A 23,451-nucleotide genomic window follows, 5' to 3' on the forward strand; every position below is an offset into this window, starting at 1 on the left:
TGCATCTCTCATTAGTAAAAAAAATACTCAATGTTTTGAAATACAGTGCTTGGCAAAGACATGGGGGAAAGGCACTAATTCGAAAGCTGCCGGGAGTAGAAACAGGTACAGCCGCCATGGGCAGCGGGCTGGAGCACCCGATCAAAACTGTAAATACATATCCGAAGACCCGGCTTTTTCACTTCTAGGAATTCACTTGTCTTAAAGAAACTTATACACATTAGTGTCAGTGAAAGACTGTTGTAACAGAAAAATAAAAACAGGGAGGAACTCAAATTTCCATCAATGAAATGGCTCAAAAAGGCTCAGCATACTCGCAGAATAGAACATTAAGAGGCAGTTATATGCAACAGAATGGAACACTTTCAAACACACACTAAGAGGAAAACAGTCCAGGTGTAAAACAGTATTACTTACAACTGTATCAAGAAATACAAAGCTGGGGGGATCCCTGTGTGGCTCAGCGGTCTGGCACCTGCCTTTGGCCTAGGGCGTGATCCCAGAGTCCCGGGATCGAGTCCCACGTCGGGCTCCCGGCATGGAGCCTGCTTCTCCCTCTGCCTGTGTCTCTGCCCTCTCTATGTCTATCATAAATAAATTAATAAATCTAAAAAAAAAGAAAGAAGAAAGAAAAGAAAGAAAGAAAGAAAGAAAGAAAGAAAGAAAGAAAGAAAAGAAAAAAAAGAAAAGAAGAAAAAAGAAAAGAAAAGAAAGAAAAGAAAAGAAAAGAAAAGAAAAGAAAAGAAAAGAAAAGAAAAGAAAAGAAAAGAAAAGAAAAGAAAGACAAAGCTGGGGACGCCTGGGTGGCTCAGCGGTTGAGCATCTGCCTTCAGCTCAGGGCATGATCTGGGTTCTGGGGATCGAGTCCCGCATCAGGCTCCCTGTGAGGAGCCTGCTTCTCCCTCTGTCTGTGTCTCTGCCTCTCTGTGTCCCTCATGAACAAATAAATAAAATCTTTAAGAAAGGGATCCCTGGGTGGCGCAGTGGTTTGGCGCCTGCCTTTGGCCCAGGGCACGATCCTGGAGACCCGGGATCGAATCCCAAATCGGGCTCCCGGTGCATGGAGCCTGCTTCTCCCTCTGCCTGTGTCTCTGCCTCCCTCTCTCTCTGTCTCTCTCTCTCTCTGTGACTATCATAAATAAATAAAAATTAAAAAAATAAATAAAAATTAAAAAAATAAAAATTTAAAAATTAAAAAAAAATCTTTAAAAAAAAGCTAAGATATATGTAGAACTATATATGTGCACATATAGTCTTGCATATGATAGAAGATCTCTGGAACAATACACAAGAGACTGGTGACACCCACTGGGGAGAGAAATGGAGCACCAAGAGGTGTGGGGAGTAGGTTTACTTTTTGCTATCTTTTTGTTCTTGAATTTTGTAACATGTAATTACCTATTCAAAAACTGAGAAAATTTTTTAAATAAAGGGGAAAAATTGCTATGATCCTGACTTGCTAAAATAATGGGGCTTCTTGCACCTCTTACAAGAATGGGGAAAGACTTCAGTTAGTTCGTAAAGATGGAGGATCAGAGTAACAGTGGAGTTGCAGAGCCCAGAAAAGACAGCAAAGATGGGGCAGGTGGGAGAACTTTTCATATAAGTGAATAACAAGGAAGTGAAGTTAGGAGGCTAATGCTAAAGAAATATGAACATATCTACCTCAAGGTGTTTTAGTAAGAATTAAATAAATTAAGATATGTGGAGAGCCTAGAAGAGCTCCTGGCTCATAGTAAACACTCTATAAAGCATTATTATAAAAAGCATTATTATAAAATCCAGGTCACACTCCTATAGGTGCATACCAACCTCTAACTACCCATCACGTGACATATGCAGTGCTGGGAAACACAGCAAAAAATTTGCATTCCAACTTCCAGTGGGTTTTTAATTTAGCAGGAGAGACAGGAAACATGCATACACACTTTCTATACATACACAGTCATTCATAAAAGTGAAACACATTCCATCTTCAGGTATTTCTTGTTTGGGATAAGTACTAATGACCTTTGACTTCTGAAAAGTGACAAACTTAGTGTACTGTATAAATTCAAAGCCTGCAGTAAAATTCTGGTTCTCTACCTTCTAGTTAAACTTCAGCTTTCTTGGGAAACCTGGGTGGCTCTGTCAATTAGGCATCTGCCTGCGGCTCAGGTCACAATCGTGGGGTCCTGAGATCTAGCCCCACATGGGGCTCCACGCTCAGCGGGCAGTCTACTTGTCTCTCTCCCTCTGAGCGCTCTTTCTCTCTCAAATAAATAAATAAAATACTTTTTTAACCCTCAGGTTTTTTTTTTCAAACTCACAATAGGAAAAGGTTAGTCTCTTTAATAAATGATGGGAAAACTGGACATCTACATGCAAAAGAATGAAGCTGGACCCTTACCTTACACCATATACAAAGATTAACTTAAAATGGACTAAAGATATAAATATAAAGCTCAAAACTAAAACTCCTATAAGAAAAGATAGGGAGAAGAATTCCTATCGGATTTGACAACGATTTATTGGTTATGACAGTAAAAGCACAGGCAACGGCACAAATAGACACATATGATCACATCAAACTTAAAAACTTGGGGATCCCTGGGTGGTGCAGCGGTTTGGCACCTGCCTTTGGCCCAGGGCGCGATCCTGGAGACCCGGGATCGATCCCCACGTCAGGCTCCCGGTGCATGGAGCCTGCTTCTCCCTCTGCCTATGTCTCTGCCTCTCTCTCTCTCTCTGTGTGACTATCATAAATAAATAAAAATTTTTAAAGAATTAAAAAATAAAAAATAATTAAAAAAACAAACTTAAAAACTTTGCACAAAAAAGGAAATAACACAGTGAAAAGGCAATCTATGAACTGGAAGAAAATATTTACAAATCATATATGATATATGTGATAAGGGGTTAATACCTGGAATATACAAAGAACTTACTCAATTCCAAAACAACACAAATGACTCAATTCTAAAATGGGCAAAAGAACAGACACGTCTCCAAAAAAGACATACAAATGGCCCATAAGCATATGAAAAGATGCTCACCATCACTAATCATCAGGGAAATACACGCCAAAACCACACTGAGGTACCACCTCACACCCATGAGGATGGCCACTAGAAAAAAAAAAATTAAAACAAGAAAACAGAAAATAACAAGTGCTGGTAAGGATGTAAATAAATTAGAACCCTTTTGTGCAATTGGTGAGAATGCACAATGGTGCAGCCTCTATGCAAAACACTATGGAAGTTCTTCAAAAATTAAAAATAGAATTACCATAGGATCCAGCAGTCCCACTTCTGGGTATATATCCAAAAAAATTAAAAACAGGGTCTCAAAGACATATGTGCATAGCCATGTTCATAGCAACATTATTTATTCACAATAGCCATGAAATGGAAACAACCTAAACGTCTACCAACAGATGAATGGATAAAGAAAATATGGTATATACATATAACAGAATGTTAGTCAGCTTTAAAAAAAAAAAAGGAATCCTGTCACATGCAACAACATGAATGAATGAACCTTGAGGACATTATGCTAAGTGAAATACACCAGTTACAAAAACGTAAGTACTCCATGATTCCACTTCAATGAGGTATCTAAGTCAAACTCTCTGAAACTAACAGAAGAGTGGTGGCTGCCAGCAGCAGGGGAGAGGGAAAAGAGGAGCTATTCAATGGATATAATTTCACTTTTGCAAGATGAAAAAGTTCTAGAGCTCTGTGACACAACACAATGTGCATGTTAATACTAGTGTACTACTGTACACTAAAAAATGGTCAAGATGGCAAATTTTATAATATGTGTTTCCGAACACAATTTTTTTAAAAAGCTGTGATAATTAAATGAGAGAATATATTTAGCACACCTACTATATTTCTAGCACATAAAAGACCCTCAATAAATAATTGGGATACTACTATAGATTACCAATTCTAAGAGCTCAGTCAATGGTGGCTTACAAAAATATAACATAGCAAAATGAAATTTAACTCAAGTAAGGAAAAGTTAGGGGACCCCGGGTGGCTCAGTCAGCTAAGCGTCTGTCTTTAACTCAGGTCACGATCCCAGGGTCCTGGAATCAAGCCCTATGTCAAGCTGCCTGTTCAGTGGGGAGTCTGCTTCTCCATCTCCCTTGTCACTTCCCCTGCTTGTACTCTGCCTCGCAAATAAATAAAATCTTAAAAAAAAAAAAAAAAAGTTAGCAAAGAAAAGAAAAGGAGGTGAGTTGGTTTACACACACAGCCACAGGTCCAATATACATTCACAGGTCAAATTATTAAGTTAAATGATCTATATCAAGAAGACGCAATGTAATCAACAGTTTTCCACAAAAAAAAATGCATCCCTATTTTCTTCTATTATTACCGTATTTGAGGCCCGAGCAAATTTTTTGTAAAAAAGGACAGATAATAAATGTTTTACCTTTGGGAGCACAGAGCCTCTGTCTCATTACTCAACTCTGCCTTTATAGTCTGAAAGAGGGGATCCCTGGGTGGCGCAGCGGTTTGGCCTGCCTTTGGCCCAGGGCGCGATCCTGGAGACCCGGGATCGAATCCCACGTCAGGCTCCCGGTGCATGGAGCCTGCTTCTCCCTCTGCCTGTGTCTCTGCCTCTCTCTCTCTCTCTCTCTGTGACTATCATAAATAAATAAAATTAAAAAAAAAACAAAAACAAACAAAAAAAAAAGATTATAGTCTGAAAGAGGACAGTATGTCCACAGATGAGTGTGGCTATGTTCCAATAATACTGAATTACAGACTCGAGTTTTTATTTTATATAATTTTCATGTCACGAAGTACTCTTCTTTTGATTTTTTTTCTACCATTTAAAAATGTAAAACCCTTGATTAGGTCATAGGCCATTAAAAAAACAGGTGTGGGGAGGATCCAGGTTCTAGGCCATGGTCTGCCAAGTGCCTTTGAATAGTCCTCTCTGAAACAGAAGAAAGATACCTCAAGTTTAGATGATGTTTTTTTTTTAATATATTTTTTAAGATTTTATCTATTCACTTATGAGAGACATAGAGAGGCAGAGACACAGGCGGAAGGAAAAGCTCCCTATGGGAGCCTGATGCGGGACTGGATCCTAGTATCCCGGGATCACGACCTGAGCCAAAGGCAGACATACAACCACTAAGCCACCCAGGTGCCCCTAGATGATGTTCACTGTATAAAATGTAACTTTTTAAACTTAATTTTCTAATTAAATCAGATAACTGGATAAGAAAGTGCTTAAACTATTTACCTAGCAAAACTAAAATATACAGATATTAGAAATGTTCTCTCCATTGACGACCAACAGGTTATAAACATTTTTCTACCTCTATATTTGGGAAACAATCATCAGCAAAAATTCCACGTATCAATTTAATTGCTTTCCTCCAAAAAAAAAAAAAAATTGCTTTCCTCCACAATGTTAGTCTTAATAACACCAATAAATAACATTTAAAAATTAATATATGTGTTTTATTTATTCCAACCATCTTATACCAGAGGAATTTAAGAGAATTTCCCCCTAAATTCAGACAAAGCAAAAATTATATGATATTAAATGTGAATGGAGGGACGCCTGGGTGGCTCAGAGGTTGAGCATCTGCCTTCGGCCCAGGGCGTGATCCTGGAGTCCCGGGATCGAGTCCCACATTGGGCTCCCTGCATGGAGCTTGCTCTCTCTGCCTCTCTCTGTGTCTCTAATGAATAAATAAAATCTTTAAAAAAAATTTTTTTAAATAAATATGAATGGAAATTTAGGGATATCAAGATTTTAACAAATGTTCTTTAGTTATAAATATAAAACATTTGAGTTTTTCGTCTCTGTAGAGAGGAGTTTAATTTCAATAAGCAGTAAGCTATGCACATAATAATAAAAAGTGGCCCAGAAGTAATTACAGAAAATATAAGTCATTTCCCCAATTACAGTCTTACTCCCCAAAAGTAACTGCCAATAAAGGGTCCTTGCTCAAAACATTCCAGTTGACAAGTATTAGAAGGTAGGCGTGTATACGAGGGTGTGCATGCTTTAGCTCAAATAGGACCACAGCAGAGATTTTTGAATCTCAGCACCCTTATGTCTTTATCAATTCACAGTATTTCATTTCTATGTGCCATGATTACTCAACATGAATAAAGGTGTTTTTCAATACAACGTATACACACACACACACACACACACACACACACACACTTTGAGACAGCTAACCTTGTGACCTTGAAAATTCTAAAATAACTGGTTTTCCAACTAATTCTTCATTTTCCTCTTCAAGGCCAGAAAAGGAAAACTAGCTTACCTGTTAGTTGTTTTTAAATCCTGAAATTATTAATTAACTTAGAGGAGTTAATCTTAAAACAGTAAAAACATCCTTCCTATACTTGCAAAGGGAACCTTTCATCTCCACAGATAGGACATCACCTCCGTATCTTTTTTTTTAAGATTTTATTTATTTATTCATGAGAGACAAAGAGAGAGAGAGAGAGAGAAACAGGCTCCCCACATAGAACCCGATGTGGGACTCAATCCCCAGACAGGGATCATGCCCTAAGCCCTGAGCCAAAGGCAGAGGCTCAACCGCTGAGCCACCCAGGCGTCCCATCCAGGCGTCCCATCGCCTCCATCTCTTGATGAAACCAGATGTTTAGATACTTTCCATTTCCCTTGTGACTTTCTTCAAAAACCCACCAACAAACACATTCAAGTTCTTTGGATAGACTGTTTAAGAACTCTCTAATTATCACTATAGATGAATATCAGAATAAAGAATCCGGGAGTTAAAGACAGACCTTGGAACAAGAACTGACAAGAGTGGAAAGGAAATGAACTTCTTATACAAGAGGCATGGGTTAAATGACCATCCTTCTCCAACACTACATGCTCATTTTAAATCCCGGCCCTTATCCCAGAATATATTATCTAGAACTAGCATTCCAGCACTCTATCTGTGCTTTAAAAACTGGTAGCCTAACCAAAAATAAAGACCCAATTTCAATTTTCAGAATTAAAAATAAGACTTTTGTTCAAAAAAGAAACCACTGTTTTCCAAAGTACAAAAGTGCAGGGCTCCAGAGCTGCTAGGGTGAGGAGGGGCCGGACACCCTCTCCTGAAGGGGGAGAGCTCCGCAAGAGGATCTGAAATCCCAAAGAAAGTTCTGATCCCTTCCTGCACACCGTGTAGAGGGCCGGCGCTTGGGGGTTCAGTCTCAAGAGCGGGCTGGGGCAGAGGCAAGAAAGCAGGAGAAGGACAAAGGGCGTCTCTTTCCCCGAGTCCTGTATTCTCGCAGGGAGAATTAATGACATTATCACTATAAATCCCTAACCCGGCCAGGCCAGGCCCTCCGGCCTCTAACCGGGGAGCTGGCTTCCTTGCCAGGCCAGGCCAAATTCTGGGCGCCCTTCTGGAGCGTGAGCTGGGGGGTGCATCCAGCAGGCAGCAGCTCTCGGCAGGGCCAGGGCAACATTCTCGATTTTCATTCAAATGGGCCAAACCTGAGTCCTGGGCTCCCACCACTCATTTAGGTAAACACCGCTCGTTTGCACAGCACAAAGGAGTATAATCAAAAATCACACAACAGAACCCAAAAGCCCTTCGCAGCAATCACTGGGAGTCAGTGAAGTTTAGCCTGAATACGGTGGAGGGCAAGGACACAAATAGGAGCAGGACAAAAGGAGGCTGTAAGAACGAGATAAAGTGTGCTGCGGGGAGACAAGAGGCAAGGTTTAAACAACAACAACAAAAAAAAGTTGGGAAATTTCAGATAAGTCATGGTTTTTCAATGCAAACCGCTACACACAGTTTCTTTTCAGCCACAACAGTAAACGCAGTCAGACGGGCCACCAACTAAAAGGACTCAACGCTTGGCTACTCGGCTGCAGCCCCGTAAAGTCTTTCCTCATTTGAATAGTATTTTAGGAATGTTTTGTCAATGTGTCGGATGATTATTCACTTCTACTGCATTCTTCCCTTCTCCATGATAATCATGGTCATAGTAATGATTTATTTTAGGAGCAGAACATCCACGACACTAAATGATGACCTTTTTTTAACCTGCTAAAATTCATATATTTATTTGTCCACGTTTCTTTAAAAAAAAAGGGAAAAGTTAACTTTAACAACTGTTGCTCATAGCAACACAGGAACAAAAGATTTTTCACATGCATAATCTAAGCCATTTAATTAAAATTCACAAACTTGGATCTCAAACCAAGTCAAAAGTAGAAATGTAAGAATACTAGATTTCCAGACAGAAGCAGATACACAATACATTGTTTAGCTCCCACAACGACCAATAAAAGCCCAGTAACTGGTGACAGGGATAAAGAATGTGCACGTTACAAGATGCCTCTCCACTACCGTTTCCGTGACGGCCTGTGTTCTTCCAGGTAAGTTTCGTGGCATAAGTAAAAAACACACCACACTCCCTCTGAGTCTCTATCACTTCCTATTTACAAAGGCTAGGGCTTGTATCCAAATCTAAGCAGTGTAAAGCAAAATATAACATGGCAATTTATAGAAGATGATTGCTCCCCCAAGACTCACGCTCAACTACAAGTAAAAGAGAATTCCAGTCAAGGTCTGTAATTTCCACACTTGTGGCAAAACCATGGTATTCTCAGACAATGGATCTCCCATCAGGGTTTAAATCAGGGTTTAAGCTCTAGGAAAGAATCTGGAAGAGCCAGGACTCAGCTTTATGCTTTGAAAATGCTCCATTCTTGGAGCAGCCCTGGTGGCTCAGCGGTTTAGCGCCGCCTTCAGCCCAGGGCCTGATCCTGGAGACCAGGGATTGAGTCCAATATCAGGCTCCCTGCATGGAGCCTGCTTCTCTCTCTGCCTCTCTCTCTCTCTCTCTCTCATGAATAAATAAATAAAATCTTAAAAAAAAAAAAAAAGAAAGAAAATTCTCCATTCTTAATAACCTGGAGGGGGGTGCAGATGTGTAGGGCACATTTAGGAAAGTGACAGGCCCAAAGAAGCCTGGATTGGGAGAAGGCTGTGGTACAAGGTCAAAGGGTTTTTAGAACCAGAAGACAAGGGATAAAGAGGATTTATAGTATATCGGATCTCAAACCTTGGAATAAGGCAGGACACAGACAACTGAGCTTTACTTGAGTACCAAATACGCACAAGACATTGTTGGATGTCCCCTGAGTACTCAACCAAAGAGAGCCTACCAACTTGTTGGGAAAAATAAAAAATAAATTCTGAAAAAGTAAGAGTTCAATTTGAAGAGTGAAGAGGACACATTTAGATTTAATACAGATGCAAAAACAAGCGCCATATGGGTTAAGGCATTGGCAGACTCCATGTGGCTAGGTTGTTAAGGGAAGCTCCAAGTGTTGAAACTTGGCTATGTACTGGCTACGACTTCCAACCCCAGAGAGGAGGCCCAGGGCTCTTCCTGGCAGTTGTCAGAGGCAGTGCAGAGCTAAATGCACAGCTCTGAAGTCAGAGGTGGCTGGGTTTGGCTGCACAGCTTTTGTGCCTGAAACTACTTACTTAACCCGTTAAGCCTGTTTCCTAAAATGCGGGCAGTAATGGTGCCTTATCAAAGGTTTCATTTATTCAATAAATACTCGTTAGGAGCTCCCACAGAACTAGACACAGAAACCCAACAGTGAGCAAGTGCCCTCATGGGGCCTGAGGTGACATACGAGAAAGGCCCCACAGATGGATGGTAGTTATACCGTTGTCACTGTCATCTTTGTCACTGTCATCTGTAGCATAGCACAACGGAGAAGGGATGTTCCAGTGAGAATACATAAACCACCTTGGCTGGAACAAGGTTTCACAAACCAAGAAATATATGCATACTGAGCCTCAGGTCTATACTTCGTCCTGGGACCTCTTCTTTTCCTTTTCTCCCAGGGATGTTATCCTATCCCACCACCTAAAAATACTATCTACGTATTCCCAAATTTACTATCTCAAGCTCTGAGCTATCTTCCAAAGTCCAACAGGCCGCCTGCTGGATATCTCCACGTGTATGTCTTATTAGGTGTCTCAGACCTCAACTCTAGATTACTGATCCAACTGCATACTAACCAGCCATATTCCTCCCTTGGTCTTTCCTCACCTGTATTATCAGCAAATCCTTCATTTCTCTCTTTTCCTCATACCTCACATAGCCAGAGCATGAGCAAGTTGCTTCCCTTTTACCTAAAAAAATCCCAATCCATTCACTGCTCTCCGTTACCAAAGCCACCATTCTAGTTCAAGATCTAAGGGTTTCTCATCTAGGTTATCTCATTGCAATGGCTCCTACCACAGAGCAGTGATGGCTTGTTACAAATGGATAAGGTTTTACAAAGAAATGTTCCCTTTACGGAAAGACAATAGGAACACACACATGCACGTACACACATCCCTCCATCCCTCCACCCAACTTAAAACTCACCCTGTGGCTCTCAAATGCCCTTAAAATGTTGACTGATGGTCTACAAGGCCTACCTGGTCAGACCCCTTTTCATGTCTCTGCTTCATCTCACAAGACCCTTGTCCCTTTGTGTCTTTACGCTGTGGTCACGCGGGCTGCCTTTCAGCAATTTGAACATTACCAACTTCCTTTGCATTTTAGGACAGTGGAATCCAGGAGAACTTTCTGCACTGCTGGACTGCACATGTGGCTATACCTGTACATGTGCCCCTGAGCCCTTCACTTGTGGCTAGTGAGACTGAGAAAGATTTTTAACTTTATTTTTGATTGATTTAAATAGCCACATATTACCAGCAGCTATCACAGCCCTTCACGGCAGACTGAACAGGACTAAGGCTCTTCCTCTTCCCGGGCCATCTCAGATCTTCACAGGGCCAACCTAGATCTCCGTGAAAAGTCAGCTCCTTCAAAAGGCCTTTCCTTACCAAGGCACCCAAACTAGCTTCCACTGACACAATGTATCATATCACCCCAGTTTACTTTCATCGAAACACATTCACTGTTGCCTTTTCATTTGTCATCCCTAAACAAGAATATAAAATCCATAGAAGCAGAGACCTTGCCTATTCCATTCAATGCCATGTCCCCAAGATATTGGTTAGGCATACAGTGTTTTCTTTTAAAAAAAAAAAAAGATTTTATTTATTTATTCATGAGAGACACTGAGAGACAGAGAGGCAGAGACACAGGCAGAGGGAGAAGCAGGCTCCATGCAGGGAGCCTGACGCGGGACTCAATTCCGGGACTCCAGGATCACGCTCTGGGTCGAAGGCAGGTGCTAAACTGCTGAGCCACCCAGGGATCCCCCATACAGTGTTTTCAATAAATCTCTGATGAAGGGTTGAACAATTGAATAAGTGACTAGGGGGTCAAGTCAGTAGGCTGGGGACAGATTATGGAGCTGCTGGAAGGCGGCAAAGGTCCTTCAAATACTTACATTTCATTTATATGGGTACAGGGCTCTGCAGCATTCTTAAGTGCCCCGTGAGGACAGGCAGTCTAAGCAGACAGCACAAACGAATGGTGCACATGCAAAGCAGGTCTCCATCCTCAACTGACTTGAAATCAATTTTATGAGAACATTAGTGATGCAGACACACAGATGCTCCTTCCATATGAGACATTAGGAAATCTCTCAAGAATGCATCTATATACATCTAAAGGCATACCTTTGGGGGGGAAGCTGAAAAGGGTATTAGCCAACCAAGTCAGCCCTACACCCTCTGGATCTGCAACAGCAAACCAGGGCATTAATGTTCAGCCAAGTTAAATACCGGTTTATAGTCATTTGGTCCTATGAGAAATGTCATGAGCTGGGCCACTTAGCAGAAAGGGGGGAAGGGAGGCAATGAGGGGAGAGAGTAAACCTCTAACAAGTTGAAATAGCCTGATAATCGGCAAAGGGGGAAAGAACACAGAGCATGGACAGAACGACTGACCAGCCAGACACGAACACAGCTAGACCCCTAAGCCGACAAAGCTGACAGCCCAGGGATATCATGTACTATATGAATTCCACAACATTCATTCACTGTCACAATTTCAAAGAAAAAAACAACAAAAGATTGGCCTTTCCCTGTATCTCTATGAAAAACTAAAACATTAAGGAAAACTGCAGAACGAAGTTCTGCGCTACATGAACCCGCACGCTCGTGCAGTCTTTGGCAATAAAAGTTGTGTCTACCATGCTCTAAATGACGGAGTATCAGTGCCACTTCATAAAATTACCTTCTCATAAAATGGAGCAATGTCAGGAAAGTACACAACACATTCCACAGCCTCGCACGAAGACAGAATCTTAAGCAGGAGCGTAGAGCACAAATCTCTGTGCGTCAGTGCTTACTACGGCTGTCAGCACGGCGCTCGGAGCTGGTGACCCTGCAGCCAGGCCACGCTGGACAAGCCGCACATGCAGAAGCAGCACCAGTGGCACCAAAGAGAAGCCTCTCTGCCCGCCCAAGCCCCCCTGCTCTCTTTTACCAAAATACCAGGGATGCTTTTTAGCTAAAAGTCAGTTGCTATTTTAATAATCACGATAATGTGTGCATTTCTGTACATTTCCTACCCTCACCACCATGGAGACCAAAGTAAGTTAAATGTTCACCTCTGTTCAAATTCTCTCTTGGGAAACCTCAATGCATCCAGTGTTACAGGAGCGAAAGTACGGTCCCCAAAGCTGAACTCTGTTACCCCACCAGGCTCCACTTCCCAGGGGCCCCATTTTCAGTGCTGCTTGCCACTGGCCTCTGGGAACCATGAGTTCTTTTCTTTTTTTCTTTCTTTTTTTTTAAGTTTTATCCATTTATCTTGAGAGAGAGAGGGGACAAGGGGAGGGGCAGAGGGAGAGAGAGACTCTCAAGCAGACCCCTTGCTGAGTGCAGAACCTGATGCGCCTCAAAACCATGACCCTGAGACCATGACCAGAGCCAAAACTAAGAGTCAGACACTCAACCAACTGAGCCAGCCAGGCGCCCCAGAACCATGATTTCTGTACTGGCATCAAGACTAACAATATAGGAAAAATCATTCACAGAGTAATACAATCTTATTAGCCTTTCACAGCATCTTTGGAACATCCTTGGCTGTGACAGGCACACACTTTATAAAAATAATACATGGACTTATTTTCCACTTGATCATCATCACCAATTTTGTGATTTTATACATACCATCAATCTATCACAGGAGAATCTGTTTCTATCAAAAGCGATTACTATATTTATACTTCCAATAGTAAACTGTAAACAACTATGATATCCCCAGAAGTTCATTTTTCTCAGGTCCCTACATCCAATTCCGCCTACTTGAGAAAAATGGGTTTGGAAAACTTAATGTGACATGTTTCATTTCATTAAAAGAAAAGTGTTAAGATAAGCAAGGCAACTCCTCAAACTCAGCATCTATGTCTGATTCATCATTATACTACACAATGCCTAGAGCCCAGGTTATTTATGAAATAAATGGTCATTGATGACTGATACAAACATGCCATTTTATCATATAAGATCAATATTTCTTCTCTATGTTTATACAAAATATTTTTAATTAAGGAGGGCACATGACAAGATGAGCACTGGGTATTATATTATATGCTTGCAAATTAAATTTAAACAAAATTTTAAAAATAAAATATTTTGGGACCCTTGGGTAGCTCAATGGTTGAGCATCTGCCTTTGACTTGGGTCATGATTCCAGGGTCCTGGGATCGAGTTCTGCATCAGGCTCCACTCACAGAGCCTGCTTCTCCCTCTGTCTATGTCTCTGCCTCTCTCTGTGTCTCTCATGAATAAATAAAATAAAGACAAATCTTTAAAAATAAATAAATAAATAAAATAAAATATTTTTAGAAACTTTATCACCCCACTTTATACCAAAGGTTGGCAAAACTTTTCTGTAAAGAGCCAGAGTAAATATTTCAAGCTTTGTGGGCGACATATAATCTCTGTCATATAGTCTTTTCTTTTTATTAGTTATAATCGTTTAATGATGTAAAAGCCATTCTCAGCTGGAGAGTTCTACAAAAACAAGGCTGCAGGCTGGGATTTGGCCCCTGGGCCATAGTTTGCCCACCCTTGTTTCCCAAGTATACAAAAAAAAACCCCATAATTATATAGCAGAGTCACATTCTTACTAAAGAAAAACACTTCCAACTGTTTTGTGTGTTTTTGGTAATCTTTTTAAAATCTACTATTTTTTTGGAACAGTTTAAATTTACAGAAAAAAAGTGTACTTAGTACAGAGCTTCCATATATTCCACACCCAGTAGTAGGATGTTATGTTTATTCAAAATTAATGAACCAGGAATGATACATTCTAATGAACTACAATTCATATTTTTTTCTGAGTTTCTTAGCTTGTACTTCATGTCTTTCATCTGTTCCAGGATCCTATCCAGGATACCATATTACATTTAGTCATCATGTCTCCCTGGGCTCCTCTTGGCCGTGACTGTTTCTCAGACTTTCCTTGTTTCTCATGACCACGACAGTTTTAAGGAGTACAGGTCAGATGATTTTGTAGAATGTCCCTCTACTGAGATTTGGTGGGTGTTTTTCTCATGATTAGACTCGGGGTTCTGATAGTTTTGGGGGAGAAAGACTACAAAGAAAAAGTGTCATTATCATCACATCACACCAAGGGGACATCACCATGAGTTATCACCGCTGCTACTCACCTTGATCACCTAGCCAAGGCAGCGTTTGCCAGCTTTCCTCCAACTGTTGCTGCTGTTGTTGTTGTTTTTTAAACAATAAAAATGAGCATGATCCTGGGCAGCCCAGGTGGCTCAGCGGCTTAGCGCTGCCTTCAGCCCAGGGCATGATCCTGGAGACCCGGGATCGAGTCCCGCATCAGGCTCCCTGCATGGAGCCTGCTTCTCCCTCTGCCTGTGTCTCTGCCTCTCTCTCTCTCTCTCTCTGTGTCTCTCATGAATAAATAAATAACATCGTTTTTAAAAAAATGAGCATGATCCTTACCGTATATTACTAAACTGAAAGCTTTTAAACATCAACTCATGTTTAATAAGCTGGTCATATATATACACCCATCATTTCCATGATTTATAGCTAGGCCTCTTAAATACATCATATTTGAGATGAAGACAAAAGTTCATATGTTTTTTGCACCGTCTTCTACACTTAATTCCTCTCAATTGCTCCTCCTCACCTTTAGGCTGAATTAAAGGGATATTTAAAGAAAATGTAACAGACAATATTCAAATTTTCTTCCACCTTTTAAATGGTGACAACACAAACTAAATCGTAAGCAACCTGAGCTGGGTTAGAATCCTCCCAGAGGGATAGCCCAGGTGGCTCAGCAGTTTAGCGCCGCCTTCAGCCCAGGGCATGATCCTGGAGGCCCAGGATTGAGTCCTACATAGGGCTCCCTGCATGGAGCCTGCTTCTCTCTCTGCCTGTGTCTCTGCCTCTCTCTCTCTCTCTGTGACTATCATAAATAAATAAAAATTTTTTTAAAAAAAATTAAAAAAAAAAAAAAAAGTGGGAGGCTTGGGTCACAGTAAGGCCAGCAAAACACTCTGCAGAGGGAAATGCAAATCCAAACCGCAGTAAGATGCCACCTCGTGCCCTGGAGAAATGCTTAAAACAAAACAAAACAAACAGAAAATAACAAGTGTTGGTGAGGATGTGGAGAGACTAGAACCCTTGGACACTGCTGGTGGGAATGGCAAAAGGCTTGGCGGATCCTCAAAAAGTTAAACATAGAATTCCCATATGCTGTAGCAGTTCCGCTTCCCGGGATCTACCCAAGAGAACTTCGAGAACATATATTCGTACAAAAATTATACATGAATGCTCACAGCATTACTCGTAATAGCCAAAAGGTGGAAGCAGCCCAAATACCCATCGACCAATGAGTAGATACACGGAGTGTTTACTCCATACAAAAGAGTGTTATTCAAAGTCATAAAAAGGCATGAAGTTCTGTCACAGGCTACAACATAGATGAACCTGGAAAACTTGTGCTAAGTGAAAGAAGCCAGACACGAAGGACACAGATGGTATGATTCCATTTACATGACATTTCCAGAATAGGAACAACCATGAAGACAGCAGGTAGACTGGCGGTTGTCAAAGGCAGCAGAGGTGGGGAAAGAATAGAAGGTGGGCTCCCAGTGGGTACGGGCTTTCTTCTCAGAATGATAAAAATGTTCGGGCATTACAGAAAGGTTATGGTTGCAAGGAACTGGGAGTATACTAAAAACCACTGAATGGTACTTTCAGATGGTTAAAATGGAGAATTTTATGCGATTTTAAAAAAAAATCTCAATAAAAAATAGAATAAATCACTGGGGAAAAAAGCCACTGAAGAGAATGGAAACATTCTGAACCACTGTATTTGGTAAATCATGTTTAATCCCAAACTTCCAGACACACACCCTTTAAAAACCCTTTTCCTATTCTGTATACTTCTGTGATAATTTTTCCAATCACAGGAGCTTCAGAAATGAATTAGTCCAAAATTCTAACAAGAAACCAGGTCAACCAATTTTAAATAACTTCAGAGGGCCAGAGCATACAGAGACTCAGGTCCGACCTCACGGAATTTACACTGTATTAGGCTCACATGGTTTCCTATCACCTCAATAACTCCCGCATCAGCAAAATGAAGCTGACTATGCCCTTCTTTACCGGTGGCATCTTTTTCCTACTGACATTTAGTCAAGAAAAGTAAGCACGGACCATTTACAAGGCAATATGTCTAGTCCCACAGGCAGGCAGTGCAAGAGTTTATCAGGCTGCAGGGCAGCTTCTGTAGGTCCCAGTGCTCTTGGGCTTCCCTACAGGAGATTTACTTATTTATTTACTTACTTAAGGATTTTATTTATTCATGAGAGACACAGAGGCAGAGACATAGGAAGAGGGAGAAGCAAGCACCCTGCGAGGAGCCTGATGCAGGACTCGATCCCAGGACCCTGGGATCATACCCTGAGCTGAACGCAGAGGCTGAACCACTGAGCCACCCAGGCGTCCCTTAAGTTGGTAGCTCCTACAGGAGATTTAAATACTGGCTTGCTTGAAGGCCACACACCACAAGGGCTGACTAGCTAACTCACAATTTAGTGATTTGCAGCTTAAAAAAATTTTTACTTATTTATAAATAATAGTCTTTCCTGGAAAAGCAAGTACTGTGCTGCCCTAAGTCTTCCAAAAAAAATTACACTGCGAACTATAGACTATTAAAGTCACTGAAGAAATCTTAGTCATAGACGAAGCAACTACTGTTCCCTCCTGCAAGCATTATAGCAAACTGTGTTGAAAACATGAAATACTTCTTTGGGAATTTTTGGAAGACAGCACAGTTGAGCTTAAATTAGTGCTTCCCAGAGTGTTTAAAGAAACAACAACAACAACAAAAAAAAACCCTTCCTTAACAACCTCTCCACACTTCAAAAACCATAATCATTCAAATAATTCACAGTAACCACTTGGCACCCAAACTCAGCTGGCTGGAGAGGAATGATTTCCGACAATCTATGACAATGGCAGTTGTGATTAAGACTATAAGGGCTGATTTTGTGTTCTTTGCTCTTATAATTCCCATATTTATACTATTAGTCAAAATGTAGTAGCTTAATTCTCTCATTATTTTTAATCTAACTGGAAAATCAATTGTCTCTGGTTGTTGGTGGTTATGGGTATATTTTTCGAAAGCATAACAATAAGGAACTGGAAGAGAGTAGCTCAACTAGCATTCTTTCATTAATCTAACAACTTTCTTCACTAATTGACCTAACCAACATTCATTTAACATCTCCCATCTACAAAGGACACAGAAAGCAGTAATAAGCAATTAGGTCTCTTGAGGAATTTACACTCTAGCAGTAGGTTTAGCAAAATTACTTGCTTTGACTTTGAAAGAAAGACAATACAGAGTTCCTCAGATCCTAATCACATGCCATAAACTGGGTGTAAAGAGCCAAGAGTTAGCTCAGCCATCAAGGATGCCCAGCTGACATCCTGTTCCTCCTGTCACCCTCCCCCCCGCCCCTCCAGAACTTCTGCCCTTCGATTAGAAAGCACACAGGTCACTCAATATCTGATCCTAACCATAAACCAAAGATTATGTCTATCAGCAAATTTTTGTGTGGTGGTAAATCGTTTACATTCAACTAGACAAAATTATTGTATCTCAGGTTAACATTCCATCCAAGGACAGGAAACGAGCAGAATTCTACTGAGAGTGTGTACAACCACTCACCCAGTCTCTGAGGCCTGCCCACTCTAGCCCCCCTATTCCTCTTAAAGGCAATGAATCTTTTCCTATGTTGAATGCAGGGGGGTGTTTTTTAAGCACCACACCATTTGGCCACGATCTATGAGCCACCATAAACACCAACTGGTGTGGTCAAAGGGTGTCCATGGTGCGCAAAACAAGAGGGGAAGGAGGGAGTAGGCCTGTAAATACCAGTTGACCTACTGGGGGGTGGGAGTGGGAGGCAAGGAATCATGGGCAGGGTGATTTCCCCAGAATTGGTAAGGGGGGAGGGAGGAAGGCAAAGTCAAGACCGTTAGAGTAAAATTGTAATCTATTCAGAATCTAGACAGAGCTCTTAACTCTTCCCCAAACAGAACTTCTGACATGCCCAAGAGTACACAGAATTTCCAAGTTCTACCTGGCCCTGCCCTGTCGTTCAATGGGGTCAACCTGGTGAGCCTCCAACCCTGCTCCCAAGGCATTCACGAACCAGACCCTACATACTCAGTGATCTCAGAATCCTAAAAAGTTAACAGGAACCTTTGAAGACCAATAAAGACTGGTCAATCAGCCTGAAAAATCAACAGTAGACCAAGAGGTTCTACTCCACCCAAACACCCCTGAGCATATCCAGGTACTGCAGTGGTCTACAGGAATGACACAGGACACAGGCTCAAGGGTCAAACTATCTGACTTCAAATCCTGGCCACTTTTCATAGCAACGACAATGTCTCTATGACTCCATTTCCTCATCTGTAACCAGAAGATAATAATAGTACTACCTCATAGGACTAATGGGAGAACAGAACGAGACCACAGTTAAGGAGCTTAGCACAGTGACTGTCCCACAATAAACACTGAATAAATATGTGCCAGTACATTCACTATTTCCAGGGCTAACCTGAACTACCGCTCGGTTCCTAAAGCGGAATGACAGCATCACCACTACTACTACTATTTGGCCGGGCCCTAATTATGGACCCCTAACCATCCCTATGAGGTAAGTGGTATTATCTTCATTTTCGAGCTGAAAATGAAGGTTTAGAGGGACTCACAAACTCAGCTAAGCTTACTCAGTTAATAAGTGGTGGGGGAATAAAAACTTTAATCATGTCCCGGCATAGTCTGCACTGTCTCATCTACCTCCAAAAGCTTAGAAGTATTTTAATACTTCGGTATTCTAAAATCACTACTCATTGAACAAAATTTTGCTCTTGTAAAAACCTCCAGCCTTCCTCCCCACGCTAAATCTGCATATTTATCTATATAATCAGAAATACTTCACCAATTCTGAAAGACTGTTAGAATTTTTCTTAACATAAATATAAGTAAGTCCACATGCCTACTTCAATTAAATGACTTTAAAAGTTCCAAAGTACTGCATACCCACAGTTTATCAAGTCACTTTTCTTCCAGGATTTGTAATTTGATCCTGTAGGAGAATGGGCACACTCCAATTGGCCTGTGTAACATCTCTTTTTCCATATGTTTGGTAAGTGTCTAACAAAAATGACTAGAGTTCATAGTTGTTCCAAATATCCTCTTACACGATTTAGCAAGACTTACAGTCACTTCATTGCCCAAAAAGAAAACACAGATTTAAACTGAGTATGTCAGTAATGACCCCGAAGTCATAGAATTCTTTAAAACTCACAGTGAGATCCAGAAATGTTTATAACCAAATTTATACTTCCAAATACTTAAAGATCTCACTGCTTCAAAGAAAGCTGGAATAATAACAAGTCATCTTATTCAAAACTGTTTATCCACATCAAATGAACTGGTTACCCAGTTTCCTGAAAACAGAGTTCATAATAATTGTTAATCCATTAACAGTTTAAAATAAAAGGCATGCTTGACTTGTTTAAGAAGTAGTGATATGGATAAGCCAAGTCCTATCTTACTTCACTCACTATTTGCTTTACCCAGGCATTACATATTCTTATAATCTTTGTTGGTAAATACGAATGAGACGATAAGAACTGAACATGTGAAATGAAGAGGATCCGAAATGCCTAAATATTTCAAGAATTCACTGCAATTTCAAGAACCTGAAACTCCTGAGTACGAGAAGGCAGAATTACCACATATTTGTAAAAGTCAAATATTTATACAGGTGCCTTAAAAGTCACTGCTGGGTGCACACCATCATCACTGACATTTACTATCTGTTAAACAGTTTCAAGTGCAAGGGCATAAGTCAAATAACTGACCTGGAGCGCGAAGTTTATGACAACAAGGAGTATGTCTGGAGAAACTGTGAAGGTGTGATGCTTGTCATAACTTTCATCGGGCCAGCAACAGGCAGCTAGGCTGTGGCGAGAGAGAACCTCAGCACAGGTGCCTTTTCTCATTTCAGAAAGGCAATCTAGACTGATACCTTCATGGATAATTGAATAGGGATTGTTCCATAAATTTATAATGTCCTTTATGACTTTCTTATAATTACTCCTTGACAGCTTTCAAAAAAACTATATTCTTAAGATAAAAGTTAACGGAGGACATCAAGTATGAAACTACTTCAAATTGAGAAAAGGGGTAAGAAAAGCCCCTAAAAATGATAAGCCCCCAATACAATTTGGGACACCTCTTTCGTGGCCAATTTGCAAATTTACTGTAAGGAGTATCTCCTTTTACAATAGTCTAACCTCTTAAAATAAGTCTAACTTTCGGGCAGCCCGAGTGGCTCAGCGGTCTGGTGCCCCCTTGGGCCCAGGGCATGATCCTGGAGACCCAGGATCGAGTCCCACGTGGGGCTCCCTGCATGGGGCCTGCTTTTCCCTCTGCCTGTCTCTGTCTCTGGGTCTTTCATGAATGAATAAATAAAATCTTAAAAAAAAAAAAAAATGTCCTAACTTTCAGAAATTTTCCTTCTAAGGGTAAGAAGACAGATGAGAGAGAGGACCAACGCTGGGGAACATTCAGCAGAAGACTTTTCAGCTCCTGAACTTCTTAAGACGCCGATCTGGTTGCGCTTCTCCTCTTGACCTCGGAGCAGGACTAAAGAGGGTGTGTTGAAAATGAAAACTTACAAGAAAAGAGATCATGCTAATAATAAGCTCAATCTGTGTCCGCGTTCAGGGCACTTCTTTCTTCAAATCAGAACTGGCCTTTTCAAGATCGAGGACTCGGTTCGAGTTTTCAGGTACAACAGTACGCAGTAAACCACCACCCACCACCACCCAGGAAAAGCGTGTCCAGGCTGTGAGGGGCTAGGAGCACCCCCAGGCGGGGCCGGGAGCGGAGGGGCGCCCGGAGCCGCCGCCCCCCCCGCTGCAGGCGCGGGACCTGGGGCCTGAGCCGGTGCGCCCCGTCGGGGACCTGCAGGCCGGCAGGCGGCCCAGGGCAGGCCAGAGATGCCGCAGGTGGCTCGCACGTCGGCCTTGCGGGGAGGCTGCGGGCCCGTCCCGCCTCGCGAAGGCCGAGGCTGCCCTCCAGCCCCGGCGTGGCCCGCCCCAGGCGGAGGCGAGCTCGCGGCGGGGAGGGCGCGGGGGGGCGCTCACCGGACACCCCGCGCCAGCCCCGGGCGCCGGCCGATCCACCCTTCCCTCCCGGCCGGGAGTGTGTCGAGGTCCCAGGGGGCGTCGGAGGCGGGCGTGCAGAGGAGGCCCTGCCAGGGGCGGCTCCTCCGGCCCCCCGCCCCCGCCCCCGCCCCCGCCCCCCCGGCGCCTCCCGCCCGCCCCCTCCCGGCACCCCGAGGCCGGCGACGCCCCGCGCCCCGCGCCCCCCGCGCCCCGCGCCCCCCGCGCCGCCGACCGGCCGGATCTCCCGGACAACAGCCCCGCGGCCCGGCCGCCCACCTGTCCCGGGGGTCGATCCAGCTGGTCCTCCTGGTGTTGTGGTCGATGTAGAAGACCTTGCCGTCGTAGTCCCTGGCCTCCTCCCAGCCCCGGGGTAGCGGCAGCTGCCCGCTCCCGGCCCTCCTAGGCATGGTCGGCGGCCTCGCCGGCGAGCGGCGCCTCCATAGGGACCGGGCGCGGGGCGCGGCGGCGGGGCCGGGGCTGCGGGGCGCGGGGCGCGGGGCGGCGGGGCGCGGGGCGGCGGGGCCACGCGCGGGGGGCGCCCCAGGAAACCCTGCTCTCGGCCCCGCCGGGGATCAGTCCACCATGTCTGCGTCGGAGCTGGCGAGCGAACCCTCCTCCTCCTCCTCCTCCTCCTCCTCGCGGCCGCAGCCGCTGCCTCCGCCTCTTCCTCCTCCTCCTCCCCGTCCCCCTGTGGCCGCCGAGGGTCGCGGCGCCCAGGCTGCCCGAGCCGCCGCCGTCTGGGCTCGGATCCGGGAAGCTCGGCGGAGCGGCGGCGGCTGCGGCGGCGGCGGCGGCGGCGGCGGCGGGCCTCCTCATTTGCGTGCGATTAGCATAGGCCCCGCCCCCGGGCCGCCCCGCCCCGCCCCTCGCCGGGCTCATCTGCATGCACATTCCTCGCCGCCACATTCCAGGGCTTAACCCCGCCGCTCCCGGCGCCCGCTGCACGAGCCGGGGCGCGAGGGCCGAGCCCGGGGCGGGGCGGGGCGGGGTGGGGGCCGCGGGACCAGGTGGGAGGGAGGACGGCGAAGGAATGCACCGCCCGCTCCCTCGCGGGGACCCCCAGAGAGCTCCCCGCGGCGGAACGCCTCGGGTTTGTGGAGTTTCGGGGAAGAGCCCGAGAGCGCGCCGCAACCTTCTCAACTTCTGGCCGACTTCTAGGGAAACCACAAGGCTTTCGAGAGGAAAGGGGTGGGGGGAGAAGCTCCCTTCGGAGGAAGGAGGCCCGGCACACAGCGAGGGCACAAAGGCCCCCCACGCCGCGCCCTGGGCTGCTGGGGAGCCCCGGCGCGGGGCGCGGGGCGCGGGGCGCGGGCGCCGGGAAAGAGGGAGAAGCACCCAAAGCGCGCAGAAGCGCGTCCGTGGCGTGTCCGGGGCGGTGTCGCCCCCGGGGCCTCTGCAGCGCGCCCGGCCCTCCGTGACCTCAGCCCAGAGGCCGCGGGCCTCGCGGCGGAAAGCGCAGGCGGGTCCCGCGGTCCCAGCGCCGAGACACGCCCGCCCCGGTGGCCTGCGGGGGGGGGGGGGGGGCTCAGGCTGACCCCGGCGGCGACGGCCCCCCGCCCCCCAGCCCAGCTCCTCGGCCGCGCGGGCCACCGGCCTCCGGGGTTGCAGGGTGCAGGCCAGCCGCCGGGGCGGGCCGCTGCGGGGCTTTGGGACAGTGGGACGTGGACTAGTCCCCAAGCCAGTCCCTTCCGCCCGGCCCCCGCCGCGGGAAGTCCCCCGCCCCGAGCCCGGCGGCGGCCTAGACGGTGTGGGGTGTGGGGTGTGGGGTGTGGGCGACCCCGCCG

At 44.5% G+C, this 23,451-nt stretch overlaps 1 protein-coding gene across 3 annotated transcripts in view; it reads right to left on the minus strand.

The window, feature by feature from the left end:
- WWC2 (WW and C2 domain containing 2) overlaps positions 1-22,181 on the minus strand; it is a 211,753-nt gene extending 189,572 nt beyond the window's left edge. Inside the window, exon 1 of one of the 3 annotated variants that reach the window (XM_035700014.2) lies at positions 21,944-22,181. In XM_035700014.2, the coding sequence (XP_035555907.2) occupies positions 21,944-22,074 (131 nt within the window). In that variant the 5' untranslated portion in view covers positions 22,075-22,181. The remainder of the gene's footprint in view (positions 1-21,943) is intronic. The other 2 variants (XM_035700012.2, XM_025471849.3) reach the window with 2 other exon arrangements.
- Between the last annotated feature and the right edge of the window lie 1,270 nt (positions 22,182-23,451).

The sequence above is a fragment of the Canis lupus genome, chromosome 16, assembly GCF_003254725.2.
Source record: "Canis lupus dingo isolate Sandy chromosome 16, ASM325472v2, whole genome shotgun sequence".
Taxonomy (NCBI): Eukaryota; Metazoa; Chordata; class Mammalia; order Carnivora; family Canidae; genus Canis; species Canis lupus.